The sequence below is a fragment of the Lissotriton vulgaris genome, chromosome 1_1, assembly GCF_964263255.1.
Source record: "Lissotriton vulgaris chromosome 1_1, aLisVul1.2, whole genome shotgun sequence".
Lineage (NCBI taxonomy): Eukaryota > Metazoa > Chordata > Amphibia > Caudata > Salamandridae > Lissotriton > Lissotriton vulgaris.
Genome location: NC_141685.1, coordinates 378608045 through 378633587, shown reverse-complemented (window position 1 = coordinate 378633587; position 25543 = coordinate 378608045). Strand labels below are relative to the sequence as shown.

At 46.5% G+C, this 25543-nt stretch overlaps 1 protein-coding gene across 1 annotated transcript in view; it reads right to left on the bottom strand.

Moving 5' to 3' along the window:
- ZFYVE9 (zinc finger FYVE-type containing 9) overlaps positions 1–25543 on the bottom strand; it is a 656288-nt gene that overhangs the window by 27415 nt on the left and 603330 nt on the right. The window contains exon 16 of the mRNA XM_086952440.1: positions 9635–9797. Coding sequence (XP_086808566.1) covers positions 9635–9797 — 163 coding nt within the window. The remainder of the gene's footprint in view (positions 1–9634; positions 9798–25543) is intronic.

Below are 25543 nucleotides of genomic sequence, written 5' to 3'. Positions count from 1 at the left end.
CGGTCCACTAGGTAGACCAGGAGTGACATGGCCGGTACTAGTTAGCTATACACCACATCCTGCCATTGAACAAATGACAGGTCCAGAACTATAAGCTCAGCTAAAACAGTTAATTAAAATCTATAGACAAATGTTAAAATATGTCATACGGACTCTAACAGTCAAACCTGCTATAAGAATTCCACAGCACACCCCTCATCAGGGGAACACAAACAAAATTACACCACAGACTATAAAATCAGTCGTCGGTAAATTACCCACAAAGAGGGTGCAAATTCTATTCTGGTTAGCTCAAACAATTACTCAGATCGAGGCAGTATTTCCCGATAGTACCCCTCATGAGAAACACAGAATTCTAACAATCTGTTTACCAATGGGGACTGCACCACACCTCGAGGACTGTGACCGTTGGGGTACATTCTTTGCCGCAATCTACACAAAAACACATGGTGTTCCGTCCATGGCGGTAATACTAGATGTCCCGAGGTGAAGCAGCATCCTTGGCAATCCGCCAAAAACTAAAAGAACTCGATGTAACTTAGCAACCTTATGAACTGGCCAGAATAATTGAAAAATCCTATTAAGAACTATGAAGAGATAGTTTGGGAGGGAAACCGGTAAAACCTGAACTAACAGAAAATCCTGAATTCTTTTTTTAATTAAAAACATACTCACTACTCCTAAAAAGAAGTGTGAAAATGCTAGACAGACACTTCCTAAAGAAAAGCGTTCTCAATCTAGAGGTAGGTCTCCACAAAAAGGAGACCTCTGAAAAGAGGTATAACCTCAGAAACAGGGATAATTTGAGAAAACCTGATAGATATCAAGATATTGATACACGTTCCTCTCGTACCTTTCAGACTTCCTCATAGAAATCCGAAAGAGGACGACGATCAGAACACAAGGAAGAACGTGTGAAGTCCAAAGACTATCAACACGTTCTGAAAAATAAGAAAACTCAATTCACCAAAAAGAAGGTAGCAAGTCTAAAAATCAGACTTGCCGAGGGTCTTGAGGACACAACTCAAGAACGGGGAGTGGGCACAGACAATGCTGGACAGCGCAGCAGAGGTTATCATAACTCGCAAGATCCTGAAGGATCATCTGGAGACAGTGGACCTGAATGAATACATTCAGGTTGAAACTGCAGATACCAGGGTTAGTGTACCACATAAGTTATATGAAGTAACACTCCGAATAGAGGGGGACATAACTAGGAAAATAAAAGCACTCTTTTGGGAAAAACTATCTAAGGGTTATGACATTCTTCTGGCTGAAAAAGACTGGCCACCTGAATTTGTCAGGGAGTGCCCACATGGCAAAGAGATCATTATGCCAGCCTTCTCAAATCATATTCCTATTCATAAAAAATACACCTATGCCAGAAAATGGGCTGTAAATGGGCTCCAGCACTATATAAAAATCATGTGGGATGGGATGAGGATTCTCCTCACCATAAGATCCAGTTAAAAAATCAACCAACTGCTCAGAAGCAGTATCCGGTTAAACAAGAATCCAAAAAACAGGTCAGGGAGATCTTAGATCAACTTGAATACCAAGGGGTGATTGAAACATGCACCTCGTCCATGAACAATCCTTTGTTTCCTGTCTCCAAACCAGACAATACATATCGTCTAGTTTTGGACTACAGACATTTAAATTCTTGTTGCGAAACCTTTGGAGTACAAAATGCACACAGGGCAGGACTAATGAATAACATTGTGCGCAAAAAATACAAAACAACATTAGATATTTCAAACGGTTTCTTCTGTCAAAATATTGCACCTGAAAGCAGGTACTTGACCGCTTTCTCAATAATGGGGACACAACAACACTTTTGTCGTCTCCCCCAGGGATTCAAGAACAGTCCTGGATTATTTTCATCCAGAGTAACAGAGTTACTACAAACATACGATGATGAGGCATTAAATGTCAATGACATCTATCTTACAGACGATGATTTGGACAGGCACTTGACCAGGGTGAACACCATAATACTTGTATTTGCCTCTGAAGGGTATAAATTCAACTTTAAAAAATCAAGGATTGCCCACCTGAACGTCCTATTCTTGGGATACGAACTTTCAAGTGAAGGCAAAAGCCTGGCAGCCAACTTTTCAGAAAAATGTGCGCTGCTCCAACCTCCAAAAACACTGAAAAACTTAGTCAGTTTTAGGATTCCTGAACTTTGGAAGAACTTACATTCTAAATTAAGCAGAAAGGGTTAAACCTCTCTACGAACTAATCAAACCTGATTTCAAACCAACTACTTGCACTCAAAAACACACAGAAATTTTGCATTAAGTGCAAACAGACATGTTAGCAACAACACATTTACAGACACGCGTAAACGAACGCAACCTTGTAATCCGAATCATCCCAGGGAGCTGCGGATTCACATACCTAACCTTTAATGAAGGTGAAAAGGTACCTAATAGCTTACAAATCACACTTGTACACACAAGCTGAAAGGAAATTCACTTCAACAGAAAAAATTCTGACAGCGGTTCAAACTGCGGTAGCAAAAGAGAGCCCTCGCACAGGGGAAACGCATAAAAATCGTTACTTCTGTACCTGCCTTAGTGGCAGTGACAAAGGCAAGCATTCCAAATGCAAAAGCTCTACATCCAAGATGGATAAAATGGGCTAATTCTCTTTCTGCGACAGACGTTGAATACGTTTTTGACCCTCACTTTAAGATACAAGAATTTATCCAATACGAACAAGAATGTCCTCAGCTCACTGAAATTCTGCCTCTAGAACATTACGGCTGTATAATATATACAGATGGATCAGCACAACCCGCAATTGGGGGAAAACAAGCTTATAGTGCTCCGTGCGCGATTGTTAAAGGTCGCTGGCGCGGTGGTAGATTCAGACCTTTGGTCACAAAAACTCAATCTCTCGGAGACTGTACAGCTCAGCGAGCTGAACTACAGGCTTTCAAGATGGCGCTTGAAAATACAGATCGCGAATTTCCCACACTCAGTGTGTGATTCGTATTACTGCGTCCAAACTTACAATGAATATTTGCAGAACTGGGTTCAAAATGGGTTTAAAGACGCAAAAGGTGGCACAATCAAGCATAAAATGCTTTGGGAACGAGTAGTTCTTTTACAGAAGGAATTACAAAAAACTCACGTGATCCATACACTGAGTCATCAGCGTGATGGCGTTCACGTTGAAGGGAATTCATTGGCTGATGAAGCCGCAAAGGCAGCTGTGCAAACGGCTTCGTAGCTGCAATTACTCGTTCAAAAACAAAAATCGACGGTGAAACCATGCTCGCTGTCAATGCCACAAGCAAAGGCAGCGGAGCTGCGTTACCTCTAAATTATCCACTCGAATATACATACATAATTGATGCAAACTCTGTTCATTTTGCTGGAACCCCTGGAGTGGGGGATAGAGTAATCCCAAACAGGAATCAGAGAGGTGCTTTGATTCAAGAAGCACATATGGGAGAGGGTCTGATACATCAAGGGATCTCAAAATCTCTATTAGAATTGCAAGAGATGTACTGGTTGCCAGGGATGAGCGCACACATTTACGAATTTGGTATTAATTGCGATGTCTGCTACAGAGATCACAGCTTGGAGCACCACCAGTTTCCTGACTACAGTGTAGCCAGCCCAGTACAGACACCATTGTTAGATAGCATTAGACTATCCACGCTCAGACGTCCCCATGGACAAAAGCAGTCCCACAAATACTAGGACAAGATTAATCTGGATGTGGCCTCAGCGCTCGGCTGACATCCGAACTGTTATAAAAGATTTGCGAGTCTTCATACGCAATCGGCACGCTACATTCTGACCAGGGTCCTGCTTTTAGCTCTATGGCTTACAAGGAGGCCATGGCCAGCTTGGGCGTTGCATTGCGGTACTCAAGTCCATTCCATCCTGAGTGAAATTCGGTTGTCGAAAGAAACTGACATAAAGCAATCTATAACAGCTAGGGTTAGGTTCGGGTGATGGGTGGGTCAAACATCTAATAAGTTTCCAACGTAGTCTTAATATTCTGCCAAGAAATTCTCTGGTGGAATCACTCCATATGAAATCCTTTTTGGTACTAGAATGATAGTCGAAGACCGCGATCGTCATACTTCAGTGGTAGAACAAAAACCCTTTGATATCAAAGATAGTTTGGCTGTTTTACAGGACTTAAACGAAACAAGAAGAAGTCTAAGCAACATCATACAAAAGCCAACGACCACTGAAGAAAAACCACCTGTCCCAGCAAGACCTGTCTGGATTCCAAAGATTGGGGATCTGGCCAGAGAGAAAATAGCGGATAAGAAGGAATTTGGGCCTTCTTATAGAAAACCAGTACCTGTACTAGCAGTCCACAGATCAAGAACAGTGTTACTGCCGCCCCTTGCTGGAAGAAAGGAGAACCGGTTTGTGTCCATTGACCTGGTAAAACCACACCATGTGGCTGATAACAAGTAGCAGGCCCAGTGGACGGCAAAGATGTAGCAGAAGACCAAATTTGCTACCATCCAAGAGGTTCAAACTGAAAGACTCATCACCTTTGAAGAATCCACAATGAGAAAAGAAGGACTATGCAACAAAGCCATGGAACTTGTGCCTCTTGAAACCCAAATATCAGTTCGTCAAGAAACTCCCGTCGACAATGATGTAGCATCTGACTATACTAACATGTCAAGGGAACAAGCAGCTCCAGCGATTCCAAATAATCCGGATGCAATACCAACAATTGATAGAACTGCCTCTGGCTATTTCATCAACTTCAATACCTTTTCTGAGGATCCCAGTGAACCTGAAACAACGCCAACAAACAAAAACTTCAAGGAACAAGTAAAAGAACTTGGTCACCAGCTTTTAACTACATATCTAACTTCACCATGGGTTGAATTTTGAATTATGTTAGGTGTACTTTTTCTCCTACTATGGCTCATTCTTGTTTTAAGTTTGGGAAAGCTGATAGATGGAAAATATAGTAAATGGACACAGGAAGTGAGAACATCAACTTGCTCCTGAAGCCACACAAATCTGATCGTGAACAACGAGACCTGTCATCAGTGAACATCACAGCTGTTCCTCTACCTGGTGGCATAGCTTGGGATAGAACTGATTATGACATTTATGGCCCGGTTGAGCTGTTGAAGATTCCACACCAATTTAAGGTTTCCTTGAGCGATTTTGTTTCACCGAGTACATTTTCTGATGATTGGGGACTTTGCAACTGTTAATAACATGATGGCAGACTTAGAAATGTCAGCAACATTTGCAAAACATGAATACTTGGAAGGTTCATCAAATTATGAAGAAATGTATTGTTTTAATCATTTTGGTCATCATTATTTGCACAAATCTGCAAATCCTAGAAATGTTTTAACTTATAATCCATGGGAACATTGTCCAACGCCACCAAAAGGTAGCTCTAAAACATTCTACAGGAAGTTCCCATACTTTACAGGTTTTAATGTCACAAATCCAGAAACCTTTTACTTAAAATTTTTTAATAAGACCGGCATAAAAATTATGTTAACAAATACTAAACAAATTTATTCTGCTGCCTTTTTTGCTCAATTGTCGACATTAGGCTTAGACTTTTGGAAAGACAACATTGAGACAAAAACTGTCTGGGGCACAAAAGACTGGCAGGTACAAGGTTTAGAAGCATTATTCAGAGCCTGCACATCCCAGAACAAATACTGTTCTTAAATAAAACTGTTAAACAGACATCTTGTCTTGGCCTGGCTAAGATAAAAGATTTAAACAAACCTTCCATACCTAAGCCTACATCTGATAGTAATAGGACTACAGATGCGGAGGTAGACGTAAATTATATTTTACAACAAAACAGAAGTAATCCTGAATGAAAAAAATGGTTAATCTGCCCACAGACACGAATAACTGTCAAGATAGATTCCTGAACAAGACACAAGGGTTTACAGTAACTAGGACAGATCCAGGATATGTCCAGAGACAACATCCAGGGATAATAACTTACAGTGTAGGAAAACTGTGCCTTGAATGGCTCTAAAAATCCACACTCCCAGAAATAAAACACTTAAATTTACTTAAAAATGACATTGAACTACGAGAATTCTTACATGTACCTTGCAAACCACGGCATAAACGTTTCATATACGCTGGTATTTACGCTGCTTATAATGAAGCATGGAAAGTCACGCAAATGGAAACTGCAGAACGAATACGATAAATTGATTGTATTAATTTAGAGAAAGCACTCTCTGTAGTTGACAATGGATTAACAACTCTGTCGTCCAGATTTATTATTTGGACAGCATTGTATCCTCTGCCATAGACATAATGGATCAAGACTTGCTAATGTTACAACATGGCCAGTCTCAATTACATTCTATAATGCTGCTGGGCTGGACATTACAAAACCTTCGTTCTGGCTATGTGCCTTGGCGTCTAATCAACACCACGTCATTGTTTACTGTATTTAACCTTACAGATAAACAAATCTCTTTGGCACAGAGGGGAGCAGACTATACGGTGCTGAGCCTAGAAAAACTGGAAAGATTATCATGAACCGTTTCTGAGAAACCAGCCGTTGAATGGATAATACATGGCACCATCACGATACCAGTGACGATTTTCCAGTTTCAGTATTGCTTAAAACACATACCAGCAGGCCTGTATGAAAGGTTGGGTTAAAGAGTACATAAAGTCGACCTGGGATTTACCATACACACACAAATGTTGAAGTGGGAAAAAGGAGGTATTTCTTAGTGGTAAAAACTGTAAAACAACATTGAGCGGTACACTTCTTTGTCAAGGCATTATTTTACATGGAGCATGTGATGGTTCTTCAAACAACTTATCATGCCACCTGCAGGGTTCTCCGACAGCAGTGATAGATCCAATTTTTAGGCAGCTTTCCAATGGAAGCTACATAATGCTGAATGATCACAGCTGTTGTGGAATGATGCCAGGGACAGCTCATCTCATTAGTGTGTCAGCCAGGGTCACTTGTTGTATGCAAGTATTTCCAAAAACTAAGACAGAAGGGGAGTCGCCACTATGGCCTTCACTGAACATCTCTTCTATACGAATTGATACTTTAAGCAGAATGAAAGCCATTCTTTTACAAAAAACTGTGCCACTGACCTCGTCCAGAGAGACGTATGATCTGCAAGTTCCTCTGCGGAGATACATGCATTATTATCAACAAACGCCCCATACATTTTGCAGAAATGTTAGGTCGTATCTTAAACATGTCTGATACCAGTGGTATTGTACATGTATTTAAGACTATTTCTCGGGACTGTTAGCACCATTTGAAGCAGTCCTGAGCATTTTTCCTAACTTTGTGCACTCTGTGTTCGGCGGCCTGCCTCTCATCTTGGGACTCGTAGCATGGATACTATTTTCATTCCTTCTGCTTCGTTATGGCAAGTCCAGTCACCTGCGATACCCAAATTACCATGGAGAACGCTCTTCTGGCAATGAAGTATCGTGAACGCATAACACAGATCCTTGGCTTGCCTCGTTTGAGAGATCTGAATACCACGTGGTTCCGGTCATTCAGACCAATCTGGCAAGATTGCATCTTACCTGTTCTACGATGCCTGCTTTGTGGAGAGGAATGCGTGTTAGATATCTGTCTAACACTTCCATCAGCAATGCCAACGGATGTTGGCGCTTTACTGGGTCCGGTAACGGCTCATGTATTGTGTTGCCCCCAACAGTGACCAATCCTGATGACGGGCATTCATTGAGATCTCACCGGCAACTCCAGCTGTAGGTGTGATACGCGGACCAACAGGCACACAGGTACCATCAACCACGAACATTGCTAATGCGACTGACGCTGACGGCGATGCTTCTCATCTGTGAACGATTGAGCTACTAAATGAAGTGGTTCAACTTTCATCTACTGTGGTAGACTATTTCTTTGCCAGCCAAGACGAATTAATGTTTTCTTCTTACACTAAGAATAGCTTTTGAAGTTAGCACACAGCGTTCTTTCGACTCTGAAATTCGACCTTCACTTTTTCAAAACAAAAGCTTCTAACTTTGGAACTTTATTTTTTTATTTGACTTTTTTCCAAATACAATGAACTTTGGCACAAAGCAATCTGCTTAAAGTAGAAATATTCCTAGAGAACAAGAATTCTTTGAATACTTCCTAGAAACAGTACTGACCTAAATTCGCAAACCAAAATAGCTTGTATATTCTGCTATGAGATGGTCTCGGCTTTTTCTTCTGTAACTAAGAGCCATTTCATAAATGTAATTTAATGATGGATTCGGTTAGCATTTCCAATATTATAGTATATGCTTACGATGAAATCATTGCTTTTAAAATGAGTACAGTACAAATGCTAGTTTTTTTCGTGTACAACCATTTTCAAATGCATTTGAATGTGTTTTTGGGTGGGATTGCAAACACATGCTTTATAATATGTTTTAGTGCTTGAACTTAGTAATGTTGAACATGATAAACGTGGAGTGGGTGTTGTATAGCATTTTAGGACCCTAGTGTAAATTTCCTGATTCATGCACTTATAAAGGTATAAATCGCCATATCCTTATATAGGCATGGAAATCATAACCTTATTTAGACATAGCTCATGCAGTCCAAATACGGCATGGCTACTTCCACTAGTTCCGAAAATCCACAATGATTTCTTGGAAAACTCTGCTTCAGCAGCTAGGGACTTCTCCTTGCTCGAATACTTACTTGTCCAAAAACTCATGGAGTTTTTAAAGAACTGAAACTCTTTGATGACGTTATTATGTCCACCTTTACGTCAAACTCTGCACCTTCAAGGTATAAATATGCCCACACTTGCCATAGCAAACACACGGTGGTTTGGAGCAGTTCGATTATCTACTATACTTTTTACTGTATGCATTATATTTTGTAACCAGTATTACGATAGACATCACAGCTGCCGTGTAATAGAATCCTAGTAGACATTTCCATCTATGAAAGGGAAGTGGCACTCACAAAACGCATGGTGATACCTGGGTTGTTTTTGTATGACCATCAGCACAAAAAATATTTCTGAGAAAAAAAGCTCTTAACTGCCAAGTGCTTAAAGAAGCAGTGCTAACATACTCTCATGGTGCAGTAGAAAAAAGAAACCATGGCAGTGTGGATGAGCAGGTGACCATCAGCCTTAAGATTTCTGACATCCATAAAAGGGATGACTAACTTTAACTGTGACAATGAAATGTGAATCACGGCATGGTATCAGTGGGTTATCAGGCTGTAGCAGAACCAGCAGGCTAAACAATTAACACAGTAAAAATAACACAGGCTTACTACACTGCAGCTCTTACGAAAACTCTAAAGCATCGCTGACCTCAAAATATTTCTCACATATTATTTATGGTAGCCTATATCTTTTCATACCACTTGCCTTACCCATTATCCTGTACCATATAAAGAAAAATAGGAGGCATAAAACCATGTGGGTTTGGGAAAGATGATCTTTAAATCACTAAGTCTTACCTCAAATGTGGGTCCTTCCAATTCTATCACATTACTTCCTACGTTGCCCACATGCAAACATTCAACCAGTTTGACAACCCCATCTGCTAAAGATTCTATAAGGTATGCAGCTTAGAAGCATGTGAATAATAAAATAGAGAAACAAGGCTATGTTACTTAGGCAATTATTTACCCCTTGTTGACGTTTCGGTCATCATCCACCCACTGGATGTAAACATGTTCCTGAGCTTCTTCAGCATCTGCTTTTCCACAAGTGATAGTGAAGTCTTTCATTTCTCTTAGTGCCTGCCTTAGTGAATCCATGTTCTCAGCAGTTATTTGGATCATAACTCCATCTGGTAAAATCAAGTTTTACATATTAGGGGAAATCACTCTTAAGTGGTGAATGCCATTCCACAGAAATCTAATCAAAGTTATATTTTTATAATTCTGTATTATAAAATACAAACAAATAATCATTAGGCTATTTAAGCACCGGGCTGTAAGAATAGTTCACCTAACATAGATGGAGACAATCATGAGTGTGAGAATCATCTTAGCTAAGTACTGGCCAACAATATGGGCATCTATATGGGACCAACTTACATAAAAGTAGAACGGATAAGGCTCGCTTGTTTGCAAGGCACCGAGCTGTGCTTTTTCAAAGGAAGAGCATGCTATAGACATTGAAAATGTATTATTTGGCAATTTGGTGTAAGTGTTGGCATAGCAAGAGAATGCTGAAGAGGATTCTCTTCAACTTACATGCAGGTTCCAATACTTTCTGCAAGGATACCATGTTTAGTACAATATATATGGAATCCAGGTAATTTATAGTGTTTAAAGCCCTTGAAAATGGGAGATCTTCAACCTCTGTAGGGTGCCCAAGCAGAATACCTTCAGCTGGTAACAGATTACAGATTAATTCCTACAACCTCTCCAAATACAGCAACTATGTCCATGGTCTTGTGAATATGAGCGGACTTGGCAAAAACATTTAGTAGCAGGTCAATCCCCTATAAACAGATCAGAAATTCCAGCTGTTAATTATTGTTCATGTTCCACTAAGCGTTCTGTGGTACATATGTGCCAATGACTATTATAAGCATGAAGAGTAATGAGGACTGTAGGAGCTCCCAATTCCCCTCTGTAGCTTCCTCTGTACCATTCCATTTGCATGATTGACATTCATCTGTGGCAGCAGGTTTGCACCGTCAATGATACAGAGTGAAATGCGGTGCACATTTTTACCATCTAACGGGTGTGCTGGAAACAGAATGCTGTTTGGGTAACCTTTTGAATTGTGGCCATTGGCCACAAGTGTGTTTCAAAAGACTCAATTTGAAGTCAACAACGGCAGGGAGCTGTAGACATTACATTCAGATTGATAGTATTTTTTGCCACACATCTTGGAAATTGTGATGTAGACTAGAGCATTATCAATAATTACGAGAATGTTCCTGTCTGGTCGTACTCATTGATGGAAATATTATGAGGTTAGCATGTGACTATAACATTGTCAAGCTCCAGAACAGCTTTTATAGGCATGAAACCCATTTTTTTGCAGTAGAAATCGTGCATATTCCCATGTTGTTGCTTGGGCTAGTCAAAAGCACATGGTGCGGAATATGTGGTAATACAACTTCTAGCCTTGCCTAAATATTCACCCACTGTGTTGTGGATATGTACTGGGATCCAAGTGGCTGACTTGCCTATGTCTGGCAAAGACATTACAAATGACTTAAGTGTAACTGCGTTTTTTATCATGTACAATGAAGCTGCGGGTCTGACTAAGAATCCAATGTAAAAACTTTGCAATCCCTACATTATCACTAGATTTCTTGTTGGTCGATCATTCAAATACCTCTTGTTAATTTATTATGAGAACCACTCTAACATCTAATATCTACTGTTTGAAGAAATAACCGAATAACCGAGTAGTTTATAGTAAGTAAAACTGTTAATAGATCAACAGAAAGATTAACATTGATAATAGAACTACGGTAATTCAAATATCCATTTAGAGCGTATTCTGAAAACTATCATTGAGTTTTGTTATAATACTATGCTAAGTGTGTTGTAAAAGCTTAAATTGATGCACTTTAAAAAAAAAAAAAAAAAGAAGAGGGATGCATTAATATAGTCAGCACACATTTAGGTTTTCCATTGGAAGTGGTATTTGATGTGGTGAAATCTTTCCCCGAATTGCATGTTACTGATATTTTAAATAACAATATTACTTCTTTTCTATGCATGTATGCTGCTAGGGTAACTAAATATTCTCTTGTTGAATACTAGGATAACTTAGTTGCCACAAAAGCACTAGCAAATGTAAAATATCTGACTAGAGGCACTAGTACTTTAACCACCATTCTACAATTTACAATCCATGTAGCTAAATAATGAATTCTAGCTGCTGGACTCCTAGTTTACCAAAGGATGTCCACGAGTGTGTGAAACATTGCAAATGCTACTTACCAGTATGCATCTGTTCTCCCTCTGGGTATGTAGTGCGCTATACAAATTTTATGACTTGACTTGACTATATCTGTGCATAGATCGCCGCCTAGTGTTGGGTCCGGATGATTGCACATAGTTGTCCTGGAAGAGTCTTCGAAGTATCACGAGATAGGTGGCTCCTCCCCTGGACTACAGTGCGCATGGGCATCGCCTCCATCCCCAGATTGTTTTTAGCCATTGTGGCCGAGATGGAGTGAACTATGTGAGTGATGACCATGCTATGAGCATATACATGAATACTGCAGCTGCTACAGGCGCCGGGGAGGAGGGCGGGCGATATGAATGTTAGCAGCCCTACATGCCAAGAACAGATGCATACTGGTAAGTAGCATTTGCAGTTCGAGGCATGTGGGCTGCTGAATTCATATCTGTGCATAGAATACATAGCAGTCCCCCCATTATCGGCGGCCGCCCGTGCCAGCTGCAGCAGTTTGGAATAGTGTCTTGAGAACAGCCTGACCTACAGCTGCCTGCTGTTTAGAGTGCACGTCTACACAGTAATGTTTAGTAAATGTATGTGTGGTAGACCATGTGGCTGCTCTACATATATCCTCTAAGGGAATGTTCCCAAGGAAAGCCATAGAGGCCCCCAACTTTCTGGTGGAGTGGGCTCTTGGTGGAATTGTAAGAGTGCGTTTAGCCTTTGCGTAACAGATCTGAATACATTTCACGATCCACCTAGCAATACCAGCCTTGGAAATAGCGTTACCCTTGTGGTGTGATGCAAAGGCAACGAAAAGCTGCTTAGTCTTTCTAAAATCCTTGGTCCTGTCAATGTAATACATTAGGGCCCTTTTAACGTCAAGGGTGTGGAGCATCCGCTCCGCCAGCGACTCAGGATTTTGAAAAAACACCGGCAACTCGATTGTTTGGTTCATGTGGAATTGAGACACAACCTTGGGTAGAAATTTAGGGTTAGTGCAAAGCACCACCCTGTTAGCATGGACTTGGAAAAAAGGCTCTTGGATGGTGAGGGCCTGCAACTCGCTAACCCTCCGTAGCGATGTAATTGCTACTAAGAAAGCCACTTTCCAAGTCAGGAACTGAAGCTCGCAAGAGTGTAGTGGCTCAAAAGGAGGACCCATCAGCCTTGTAAGAACCACATTGAGGTTCCATTCTGGAGCTGGTGGTGTCCGTGGTGGAATGACCCTTTTGAGTCCTTCCAGAAATGCTTTGATAGCAGGCACTTTGAAAAGTGAAAGGTGTTGCCTATTCTGGAGGTATGCGGCCATCGGAGACAGGTGAATGCGGATGGAAGTATACGCCAAATTGCATTGGTACAGATGGAACAGGTAACAGATGATGTTCTGAATGGAAGCATCCAGCGGGTTAATGTCGTGGTTCGCACAATAAATGACAAACCGCTTCCATTTAGCCGCATAACATGCTCTAGTAGTGGGCTTTCTTGCCTCCCGAATGATGTCCATGCAATCCGGGGGAAGATTGAGGTAGCCAAACTCTAGGACTTCAGGAGCCAGATCGCCAGGTTGAGCTGTTGCGGATCTGGGTGCTGAATGTCGCCATGGCTCTGCGTCAGAAGGCTGGGTGTGAGATGAAGCCTTTGATGCGGTACCACGGAAAGTTCCAGAAACGTGGTGTACCATGGTTGGCGAGCCCACGTTGGAGCAACCAGGATGATAGTCATCGAGTGCTGCCTGAGCTTGCGCGCCACCAGCGGTATCAGAGGTGCTGGGGGAAAAGCGTACGCAAATCTCCCTGACCAGTTCATCCATATCGCATTGCCCTGTACGGTTGGAGTACTGATGGATGTATCTCCCACTCGTGCATTTGGTGGCAGTGCCTGCTGAGCAGGTCCGCCATCTGATTGTCTTTGCCTGGGAGATGTTCTGCCATCAGGAAAATGTTCCTCTGAATGGCCCACTTCCACATGCTCTGAGCCAGAAGAGACAGCTGCGGAGAGTGTGTGCCCCCCTGTTTCTGAATGTAGTACATGGCCGTCATGTTGTCAGTCCGGATCAACACGACCTTGTTGCACAGATGTACTTTGAATGCCTTTAAGGCCATGAAGATTGCCATCAGTTCCAATACATTGATGTGCATCTTCCTTTGCTGTAGTGTCCATAGTCCCTGCACTGTGTAGTGGAGTACATGCGCCCCCCATCCCTGGAGAGAAGCGTCCGTCGTCAGGATAATCTGTGGCACAGGCTCTTGGAACGGTCGGCCCTTGCAAAGGTTTTGTGGATTCCACCAATGCAGAGAGTTGTACGCCCGACCGCTCACCAACACTAGGTCTGTTAGTTGCCCGTGAGCCTGAGTCCACTGACGTGCTAGGCACTCCTGAAGCGGACGCATATGTAACCTCGCGTGCAGGACAATGGAGATGCAGGAGGCCATCATGCCTATCAACTGCATGAACACTTTCGCTGGAAGCGAGTGCTGAGGTCTGAATCTCTGGATCAGCGTCTGGATACTGGCGACTCTCACTGAATTTGGCTGCGCAGTGGCCGCCAGAGTGTTTATTGTCGCGCCCAGATACTGCCGTATGTGGGCGGGCTGGAGATGGGATTTTGGGTAATTCAGTGAGAATCCCAGATCGTGCAGGAGATGAATGGTGCGGGACACGTGGTTGGCGCACTGTTGTTCCGACTTCGCCTGAATGAGCCAGTCGTCCAGATAGGGATAGACGTGGATGTTTTGACGTCTTAGATGCGCCGCCACGGTCGCCAGGCACTTCATAAAGACCCTGGGCGCTGTGGTGACCCCAAAAGGCAGAACCCTGAACTGGTAGTGCTGGTCTTGAATGGTGAACCTTAGGTACTTCCTGTGTGAAGGATGCAGGGGAATGTGGAAGTATGCATCCTTGAGATCCAGAGTAGCTAGGAAGTCCCCTTGCCGAAGCAGCGGGAGAACCTGCTGCAACGTGAGCATATGGAAATGTTCTGACAGAATGTACCAGTTGAGGGGCCTGAGGTCCAGGATGGGCCTGAGGGATCCGTCCTTTTTTGGAATTAGAAAGTACAGAGAGTAAACCCCTGTTCCCCTTTCTTGCAGTGGAACGAGCTCTATTGCCCCTTTTTGCAGCATGACTTGGACTTCCTGCTGCAACAAGTGCAAGTGCTCGCCGGACATAGGACGGTGTCTTGGAGGTATGTTTGGTGGAGTGGAAGTGAGTTCCAGACAATAACCGTATTGGATAAGAGATTTGACCCACCTGTTCGTGGTGATGGATTTCCACGCGGGCAGGAACTGCTGGAGTCTCCCCCCGACTGGTGTTGTGTGGTCGGGGGGCAGTGACAAGGCGTCACTGTTTGCTGGCGGTGGAGGACCTGGAGCTGTTATTTCCACGTCCTCTGCCTTTGACGTTGTTGCCCCGGTAACCACCTCTACCCTTGTTGGTGTATGAGGATTGGGTGTTGCTTTTATAGTATTGCGTGGATTGTGACGCTTGACCCCTTGAGGTGCCTCTGTTATTGGAGCGGCGAAAGGAACCACCCCGAAACTGCTGGGACTGTAAGGCACCCATAGATTTAGCTGTGTCAGTGCCTTTTTTCATTTTTTCAAGGGTTGCATCCACTTCTGGCCCAAACAGGTGGTCTGGATTAACTGTTTGGTTTAAGATGGTAGTCTGAATGTCTGGTTTAAAGCCTGATATTCTATGCCATGCATGCCTACGCAGTAGTACGCTAGTGTTTATAGCTCTGGAGGCGGTATCAGCCACGTCCAGTGCGCACTTAATTGAAGAGTTGGTGATAAGCTTCCCCTCCTGAATCAACATTTCAGCTCCCTCTTTGTACTGATCAGGTAAGTACTGTAGAAGGGTTTCTAGGGTGTCATAGTGTGCCCTATCGTAGCCTGCAAGTAGTGCTTGCGTGTTTGAAATGCGCCACATATTAGCTGCCTGCGCAGCAATACGTTTCCCTGAAGCTTCAAAGACCTTCGATTCTTTGTCTGGGGGAGGAGCATCACCCGTGGTCTGTGAGTTTGCCCGCTTACGTGAGTTGGAGACAACCAAAGAGTCCAGTGGCAACTGTCCCTTAATGTACGTTGGATCAGTGGGCGTTGCCTTGTATTTTTTGTCAATACGAGGATTAATGACTCTTGCCCGGGTGGGCTCCCTGAAAACCTCAGGCGCATGCTTTAGCACTCCTTTGAGCATTGGCAATGTCTTGACAGTCTTTTCAGCCACTGAGAAAGTGTCAAAAAGAAAATCGACATCCACTGGGTCCGCATGGAGGTCGACATCATGATTGGCCGCAGCTCTCTTAATTAGAGCGTTGAAGGCGGCAGAGTCCTCTGTTGGGGAAGTTTTTGCAGCAAAAAGCTGCGGCTCGTGTCCTGACTGAGGGTCCTCAGGGTCGCCTCCAGCAGACCATGGCTCATTGACATCCTCTGGATCCGAGTACGCTGGGTAATTGTACTCCTCCTCCTCGTCCCCGTCACCCTCCCCAGCGTTAGAGTGAGTGGGTGAGAGCTCCAGACCTTGTGGAGATGCAGGCTCCATAGGGGCAGATGCACCCGCAGAGTCCAACTTCTTTTTAAGGGGAATATGAAAATGCTCCAACGCAGGCTCCGGGGTGATCTTCCTTTTAAGGAGAGAGAGCTTGCCTGTGTTGGCGTCGATGACAACCTCTCGACGCTCCTCGTCCGCTAGTGGCTGGTGCCGTGGCTTCGGCACTACCAAGGATGCTTTCGGCGTAGACACCAGCTTTAAGGGCACCCCGGCCCCATGTTTCGGAGCGAAAGCCTTCGGCGCCGTCTTTGGCGGCAGTGTGAAGTGAATCGGCGTTTGCGCCTTCGCCGGTTTCTGTGGAGGCTTCGTCGTCACATCCTTCGGCTCGAGAGCCACTGCCTCCTTCCGAATACGCTGAAGGGACTCCGTGACCTTCTTGGTAAATGAGGGGGAGGGCCGGACCGGCTCGAGCGAGTCCGGATTCGGGTCGGCGACCGCAGGCGCAGTCTTCGGAGCCGATACAGCACCTCCCTTTGCTTTGTCGACCGGGATCGGTGCAGCCAGAGACTTGGGGTCGTCCTGACGCTTCTTCGAGGCTTTCTTAGGGTCATCGACCTTCTTGGCGTCGACGCGGCTCTTCAGAGCGTCGACCAGCTTCGGCGCCGACGCAGCCGCGTCGGGCGTTTTCGCCTTCGACTTCGACACGGGGGTCTTCGGATCGGCCATTTTGGCGTGGCTCTTGAGCTCGGCGGCCATCTTGGATTTCTTCGGCGCCGAGGCCTCTGGAGCCTTTGATCCCACCAGTGCGACTTGCACTTTCGGTTTCGATACAGATGGTGTGGACCCCGATGGCTTCACTTTCGGTTTCTGTACCGGGAGTGGCGCATCACCAATGTCCGTGGCCGGGCCCGGAGGCGGGGCCGTGGGACGAGTATTGAGGTCTTGGGTAAGGCCCGAAGGCGATCCCTCGACCTGGGCCTTATGCTGGGGTTCGGCCCCGGAGTCAGTATGAGGATGCTCCTCCTCCGAGCTATCCTCTACGGTGGCAATGGCCCCGTCGTCGTCCCCTACCTCCTCGACGACTTCCTCGAACTCTTCGTCTCCCGCGTCGTAGTCTTCTTCCTCCGACGCCGGGTTAGAGTCCGAAACATTCAGGATGGTGTCGTCTTCAACATCTTCTTCAAAGATGTTTGCCGGTGGGGGTGCCGATAACTGGGCCTGCAGTCTTGCGGCCCGACGTAGCTTGAGAGTCTTCTTCGACCGGAACTTGGAGCAGGCCATACACCTGGCCTCGTCGTGGTCCGGCGACAAGCATCTGTTGCACACTGGGTGCACGTCGAGGTGGGAATACTTTGAGGCACACACTGGGCACCTCTTAAACGGAGTTCGATCCATGTTGAAGTAGTCTGGAGCGTCGTGTAGGCCCGTCCGCGCCGACAGCACGCGGAAGGGCAGCAAGTGTTCGGAGCCGATGAATAAACCAACCCGAACGATAGACAATACCGACGCGAGTCCTAAAGACCTTTTGGTCTCAAGTAAGGAAAGTTAAACAACTATCGATTCCGACAGAGGGAACCGAAACGCATCCGAACCCAATGGCGGAAAAAAACAATCTGGGGATGGAGGCGATGCCCATGCGCACTGTAGTCCAGGGGAGGAGCCACCTATCTCGTGATACTTCGAAGACTCTTCCAGGACAACAATGTGCAATCATCCGGACCCAACACTAGGCGGCGATCTATGCACAGATATGAATTCAGCAGCCCACATGCCTCGAACCTAGACATTCACATTATCCGCAAGACTTCATAACCAATGCTGCCGGAAACGTAGATCATGGGTTGAGATAGACTGTCAATTTCCATTGTTTTGCAGCAAACACCTGCATCAAATATTAGAAACAAATCTGTCTGGCCCATGTTTGCAGTGATAAGGAGTAGTTTCTGTCCTGTAACTCCAGTTCTGTAGTAGGGGTATCTCTGTTATAGTCATAATCTAGTGAATAGTCCCGCCCATGTGCGTGGACCCCAGAGCAATCAAAAATAATCTCTTAAGGTGTCGAAAAATGCAGAACTGCACAGACACTTAAGAGAGAATTAAAGACAGATAATGCAGCCTATATCACCAGGCTACACTGTCCAGTACTTAAACTACAAATTCCACCAAAAATCCACAAACAGCAAAGTCTGTCCAGATTTCCCTTGCTTTAGCAGTAAAAACCCTCTGGAATGATAGAGAGGAAGACAAGCCCCATAGGCTGCCATTATGTGGCTCAGAACAGGATACCGTGCCTTTAGGGAGACATTTCCAGAACTTCACAGTATCCCAGAATGCACTGCAGGTCCCTTTTACTTTCAGTTATTTTTGAAGGCGTAACACGCCAGATCTGTAGCATTCCTTACATGAATATCTCTCTCCACCGGGGAGGAGGGCGGGCGCTTATGACTATAACAGAGATACCCCTACTACAGAACTGGAGTTACAGTACAGAAACTACTCCTTCTGTAGTAGAGGATCTCTGTGTATAGTCAATCTAGTGAATAGAATGGCAAGCCCATCCCCACACCAAAGTGGCGGTGGAGAAACGAGAAATAACACTATTGTGCAAACAGATTTCACAGCGAAGCCTGCCCAACCTGAGCGTCTGCCCTGGCATCAGTGTCCAGGCAGTAATGCTTAGCAAAGGTATGGACCGACTTCCAAGTGGCCGCCTTGCAGATTTCTGCAATTGGAACATTACGTAGCAAAGCCGTTGTGGCAGCTTTGCCCCTGGTGGAATGAGCCTTAGGTCTACCCCCTAAGGTCTTATTAGCTTTTTGGTAACACAGTTGTATGCAGGACACAATCCACCCAGAGATGGACTGTTTAGAGGTTGCAAGACCCGTCCTGACTGATCCATAATTGATAAACAATCGGTCTGACCTACGAATATCCTTGGTCTTATCCAGATAAAATTGCAACACCCTTTTAACATCCAGGAAATGCAACAACCTGTCCGCTGGAGAGGAAGGATTCTTAAAAAACGTAGGTGAAGTTATGGTCTGGTTAACATGAAAATCAGATATAACCTTTGGAAGAAATTTAGGGTGAGTACGCATAACAACCTTAGCAGCATGAAATACAGTATAAGGTTCCTGGCAACACAACGCCTGAATTACACTCATCCTGCGGGCCGATGTAATGGCCACGAGGAACGCCGCCTTCCAGGACAGGTGCTGCAATGAAGCCTTATGAATAGGTTCAAAAGGCTCCTTCATCAATCTGGACAGCACCACATTCAATTCCCATGAAGGCGAAGGAAGCCTGACAGGAGGGAACACTTTCTTCAAGCCATCCAAAAAATCTTTGATCACAGGGATCTGAAAGAAGGAAGTTTGTGAAGGGCATTTCCTGTAGGCAGTCAGCGCAGCAAGATGAATCTTAATGGAATGGACATGAAGGCCAGACTGCGCCAGATGCAGAAGATACGGAAGGATGACATCTTCCTTACACGTCGTCGGGTCATAATACTTGGACTTGCACCAGATGCAAAACCTCTTCCACTTGTAAGCATAGGAAGTCCGAGTGGAAGGTCGCTTAGCCTCCTTCAGTGTGTCCATGCAATCTTCAGGTAGATTTAAAGGGCCATATTGCACTCAGGAGCCATGCCGCCAAACTCAAAGACGAGAGGTTGGGGTGCAACATCTGCCCCCCCCGAACTTCGTGCGAAGGTCCGGCCTGCACGGCAGCCATATGTGAGGAAGGAGAGACCGGTGAAGTTGGTCCGTGAACCACCACTGCCTGGGCCATTCCGGGGCAATCAGGATCATCCGCGCCCTGGACTGGGACAGCTAGATGAGCACTGCCGGAATCAGGGGAATGGGTGGAAAAGCGTACAGAAAGCTGTTCGGCCAGTTGATCCATTCCCCAGCGTCCCCTGCTGGTAGTACCTGGAGGCGAAGTCTCGGCATTTTCGGTTTTCGGCGGTAGCGAACAGATCTACGTCTGGAGTCCCCCACCTTGCGAAGACTTCTCCTAGTACTTCGTCGTTTATAACCCATTCGTGGTTTTCCTGAATCAGTCTGCTCAGTGAGTCCGCCTGAACATTCTGCACACCTGGTAGATGGGTAGCCGTTATCGTCAGTCCTCTGGCCAGAATCCATCACCAGATCGCCTCCGCCTCCTGCGACAGAGTGCGTGATCTCGAGCCCCCCTGCTTGTTGAGGTAATACATCATGGTCGTATTGTCCGTCTGTACAAGCAGAGAGTTGGTCTGGAAAGACGGATGAAAGGCCTTCAGTGCCAAGTGAACAGCTCTGAGTTCCAGGAAATTGATGTGATACGTGGACTCCGTCGGGGACCACGTTCCTTTAATCTGTAAGTCTCCGGAGTGCGCCCCCAGCCGTGGAGAGAAGCATCCGTTACGATAGTCTGAGTGGGAATGTCCTTGTGGAAGGGAACCCCTCTGAGGAGATTCTCAGCTGAACACCACCACTTCAGAGACTGAAGAGCATGCAGAGACAGTCGTATCTTGTCGTCCCAAGACCCTTTCCACTGATCCCACTGATCCTCCAAGCACTCCAACAACGGTCTCATGTGCAGTTGTGCGTGTGGCGTTAGGAAGATACAAGAGGCCATCAATCCCAGTAGAGATGACACCGTCCTCACTGTTGTAGATGGAGTGGTCATAAGAGCCTGAGCCTTCCGAAGGAGTGATAATCGTCGCTCCTCCGAAGGAGACACGCTTGCTGACAGCGTATTGATGGTGACTCCCAAGCACTGAATGCACTGGACTGGAGTCGGGACAGTCTTGGACATGTTGATGTGCAACCCCAGCTTGTTCAAGAGAAAGCACGTCTTCTGGAAGTGTGCTTGAGCTTCAGAGAAGGAGGAGGCCTTGATCAACCAATCGTCCAGGTACGGGTAGACAAACAACTTGTTCTTCCTTAGGTGCGCTGCTACCACTGCTATGCACTTTGAGAATGTTCTGGGCGCAGACTTCAGTCCGAATGGCAGTACTGTGTACTGATAATGATTGGTGCCGACTTGGAACTGCAGGAACTTCCTGTGTTTGTATGCAATGGGCACATGGAAGTACGCATCTTGTAGGTCTATAGCACATAGCCAGTCTCCCTGTTGCAACGGAGGATAAATCTGATGCAAAGACAGCATGCAAAACTTCTCTCTGCGAATCCACTTGTTTGCCTGTCGCAAATCCAGAATGGGCCTGAACCCGTTCTTGTCCTTCTTGCGAACCAGGAAGAACCGGTAGTACAGACCTCATCCTCTTTGAGACAGAGGCACGTCTTCTATCGCCCTCTTCCTTAACAAAATATCGGCGTCTGCCTGGAGCTTGCGCAGCTGAAACTGCGAGCTGACCGGAGGAATCGATGGAGGCGGTCTGGTGAACCGAAGACTGTATCCATTGCAAACAATATTCAGCACACACTTGTCCTGAGTAATTTTTCTCCACTCTGCCAGAAAAAATTGAACGCTTCTCCCCACCGGAGCGGGTAACGGATGTAGGGGAAGTAACCGCTCAGGGTCGAGACCCAGCCGGGCCTTTGTTCGCTGTAGAGGACTGCTGGCCCCCTCTACCCTTCTGGCGCTTCTGGAAGGGTCTCCGGAACTGCTGCTGTTGTTGCTGCTGCTGTCCCGAAGTCTGTCCTCGCCCTCTGCCCTGTGCACCGAACCGTCTCTGGAACGGGCGGTAGGCCTTCTTTTCTTTGGGCTTCTCCAAGTCCACAGCCGTCAGGGTCTCGGCATCCGCCTTCATGCGGGCCATCTCATCGTCAGCATGCTTGCCGAACAGGGTTTCCCCCGAGAAGGGCAGATTGGCCACCCGCTGCTGGGCCTCCGGCTTGAGTGATGTGAGCCTGAGCCAAGCATGGTGCCGCTGGTTGATTCCATGACAATACCCATGGGCCGCCAAAAGAGAGACATCCGCAGCCGCGCTGATGACCTGGTTCAAAACCAGTATCCCCTCCTTGAGGATCTCCTGGAAGTCCTCCCTCTTATCTCTTGGTAGGAGTTCCGTGAACTTCTGAAGGGATTCCCACAGGGCACGGTCATAGCGTCCTAGCAGAGCCGCATCGCTAGAGGCCTTCATGGCCGTGGATGCCGTCCCACAAGCCTTCCTGCCAGATGAGTCGATCCATCGGCTCTCCTTATCAGGCGGTACGGTTGAAGACGGGGAGGTAGAGTGTAGCTTCCTGGCCGCCGTCACTATAACAGAGTCCGGAACCGGGTCTATCCGCAGAAAAGCCGTGTCAGAATCCGGGGCCCTGTACTTCTTTAGAAGCCGGGAGGGGGTGGCCTTCGTCACTGCTGGCGTGAGGAACAGCTCCTCCGCGGGCTCTACCCACCCCAGGTACTTGCGGTAGTAAAGGTCGAGACAAATGCTTCTTGTGAAGCGTCTCAAATATCACGGACGTCGTGGGTGTTGAGCCGTCACCGTGATTCCCAATTTCGCTGCCCTCCTCAGGAGAACATCCTGGAACGTGCTGATGTCGTCCACTGTAGACACCCTTGTCCCCGGGGATTCCGACAAGGTCGGTGAATAGGTCCTGGTCCTGGAGGAGTCCGAGCGGGACGCAATCCGCGCCTCCTATGGCGCCGTCTTGACCTGGTGGAGGATCTATGGAGACTCCTCGATCTCCCCTTCTGTCCGGAGCGTGATCGTGAGCTCCTTGGCTTCGGTCGATCTGCCGGTTCCATAGGGGTGGGCGACCACGGTTTGGCTGGGGCCCTCGGCTGAGGGGTCCCCTTGGGAGGAGTCGGAAATCGGGGCAGCGAGACCGACCGCGGAGGGATCGGAGGCGGCTTGTCTGCTGGCAGCTGAGGTTGAGGTAGAGATTGAGGACGCGGAGGAAGTGGTGGGAGTGGAGGAGGGGTAGGGGCCCGCGGAGGGAGCCCCCCCGGTAATGGAGGCGGGGGCGTAACCGGCCTCTGCGGTATACACCATGTAGTACACCGAACCCGGTGATCCGCCTTCCTTTCCAGCCTGGGACGTTGGCGAACCTCCCATGGGTATTTGGCGCCTGCTAGACTGACTCCTGGCGCCAGACCTACTTCCTCATCTCTTCGGCGTCGAAGAACGGCGACTGGACGACGAGCACCAGACCCTCGACGGCGAGCGTCTTTTCCTCAACGGCGACCGTCTCTCCCTCGACGGCGACCTCCTTCGCCTCGACGGCGACCTCCTTCGCCTCGCCGGCGACCTCCTTCGTCTCGACGGCGACCTCCTTCGTCTCAATCGACCTCCTTCGTCTCGACGGCGACCTCCTTCGTCTCGACGGCGACCTCCTTCGTCTCGACGGCGATCTTCGTCTCGACGGCGATCTTCGTCTCGACGGCGATCTTCTCTTAGGCGCCAAGGATACCCTTGACGACTACCTTCTCCTTTTCGCGGATGGCGAAGTCGCCTCGACGCCGGGCCTCTCTACGTCGATCACTCGACGACAACGAAAAAAAGCGTCACAGGAGATCTCGACGGCGGTCTATTCAGTTCCCTCGACGTCGACCGTTGACGTTGCTTCGACCCAGAGCCCTGGGGAGACGGGGAACAGACTGTAGTCATCCCTCTCGACGCCGTAGTCGGTGCAATCGACCCAGACGGAGAATGGGGACGCTTGCTGGTCTTCCTGCCCCTGGGGAGCCCCCCAGAGGCCTCAGCATGGGCAGAGGAAGCCCCTCCAGACCCCCCTTGCGCCTTCAGCCTTCTTTCCTCAAGGCCCTGAAGCCTGATCTTTCTATCCTTCAGGGTCCTGCCAGAAAAGCCCTGACAAATGACACACTCCTCTGGGACATGGGAAGAGGGAAGGCAGAGGATACACACCTCATGTGGATCCGATTTGGCCTTCTTCCTCGAGCAGTCTGGACATTTGTCAAATAATGCAGGCATATTGACAATTAAAGAGTGCACCAAAGGATTACCAAGAAGAAAGGCATCAAAGACTTGAACAAAAGTGAAAAATCACCAATACATCCTTGAAAAGGGAGAGCTCAATGCTCCAGGGTCCTGCTTGCAGGAGCCGGAAAAAAGAACTGAAAGTAAAATGGACCTGCAGTGCATTCTGGGATACTGTGAAGTTCTGGAAATTTCTCTTAAAGGCACAGTATCCTGTTTTGAGCCACATAATGGCAGCCTATGGGGCTTGTCTGTCCATGTCTTCCTCTCTATCAATCCAGAGGGATTTTACTGCTAAAGCAAGGGAAATCTGGACAGACTTTGCTGTTTGTGGATTTTTGGTGGAATTTCTAGTTGAAGTACTGGACAGTGTAGCTTGGTGATATAGGCTGCATTATCTGTCTTTAATTCTCTTTTTTTTTTTTTTTTTTTAATTTTTGAAAACCTTTATTGTGCATGAGAATGGGAACAAATACGGGCCTACAACCATCAGGCCGGCCACGATACATATAAGCACAGATGCAAGCAATCCAGTTCCCCCAGCGGTATCAGGCAATATAACAGCAAGTAATAGCAGTTACACTAAGTTGAATCATGTCGCCAAGGAGAAGGAGCAGTGAAGGTTACATTTTTAAAGTTTTGACCTAAACATAAATTGGTAAAAATAGAATCAAGGAGAACTGAGTCCATACAATCAACTTCACAACATAAGCAGGCAGCAATAAGTACAGCAGTAGTGATAAACACCCAATAATATGGCAGCACAGAGCTAAACAACAGGAGCGTCAGTCCGCATTTGCGTACCACCCATAGCGCCACCCACTCCTTACTAACCCCCATCACAGACCCAGAACAGAAAGAAGAGAAAATCATAAAGGAGATCATTAATAGGCACCATAGAAACTAACAAAAATTAAATATAACCCCCCACCCTACACACATGCGAGGCTATGGCCTGCCCCCCCCCCCCCCCCAGCAGAGTGTCTGTCGCCCCATAAACCCGAAATTTAGCAAGAAAGAGAAAAGGGGAGAGAAAAAGGAAAGAAAAAGTAAAATCCGAAGTTAGGAAGAAAGGCAGAAAAAGAAAAAACGTCACATTTGACATATAGGGAGGAAGACAAGTGTGCAAACTAGTCTATAACCCCCCAAAAATGAAGAAGGTGGGGAGGAGCCAACAATCATCAAGCGCCCCCGGCTCGCGAGCAAGTCAATGGTCTCTACCCCAAACGGAGCTTCAAAAGTAGAAAATCTCGCAGCAGTTATAAACAAGCAGTCTACCTCCA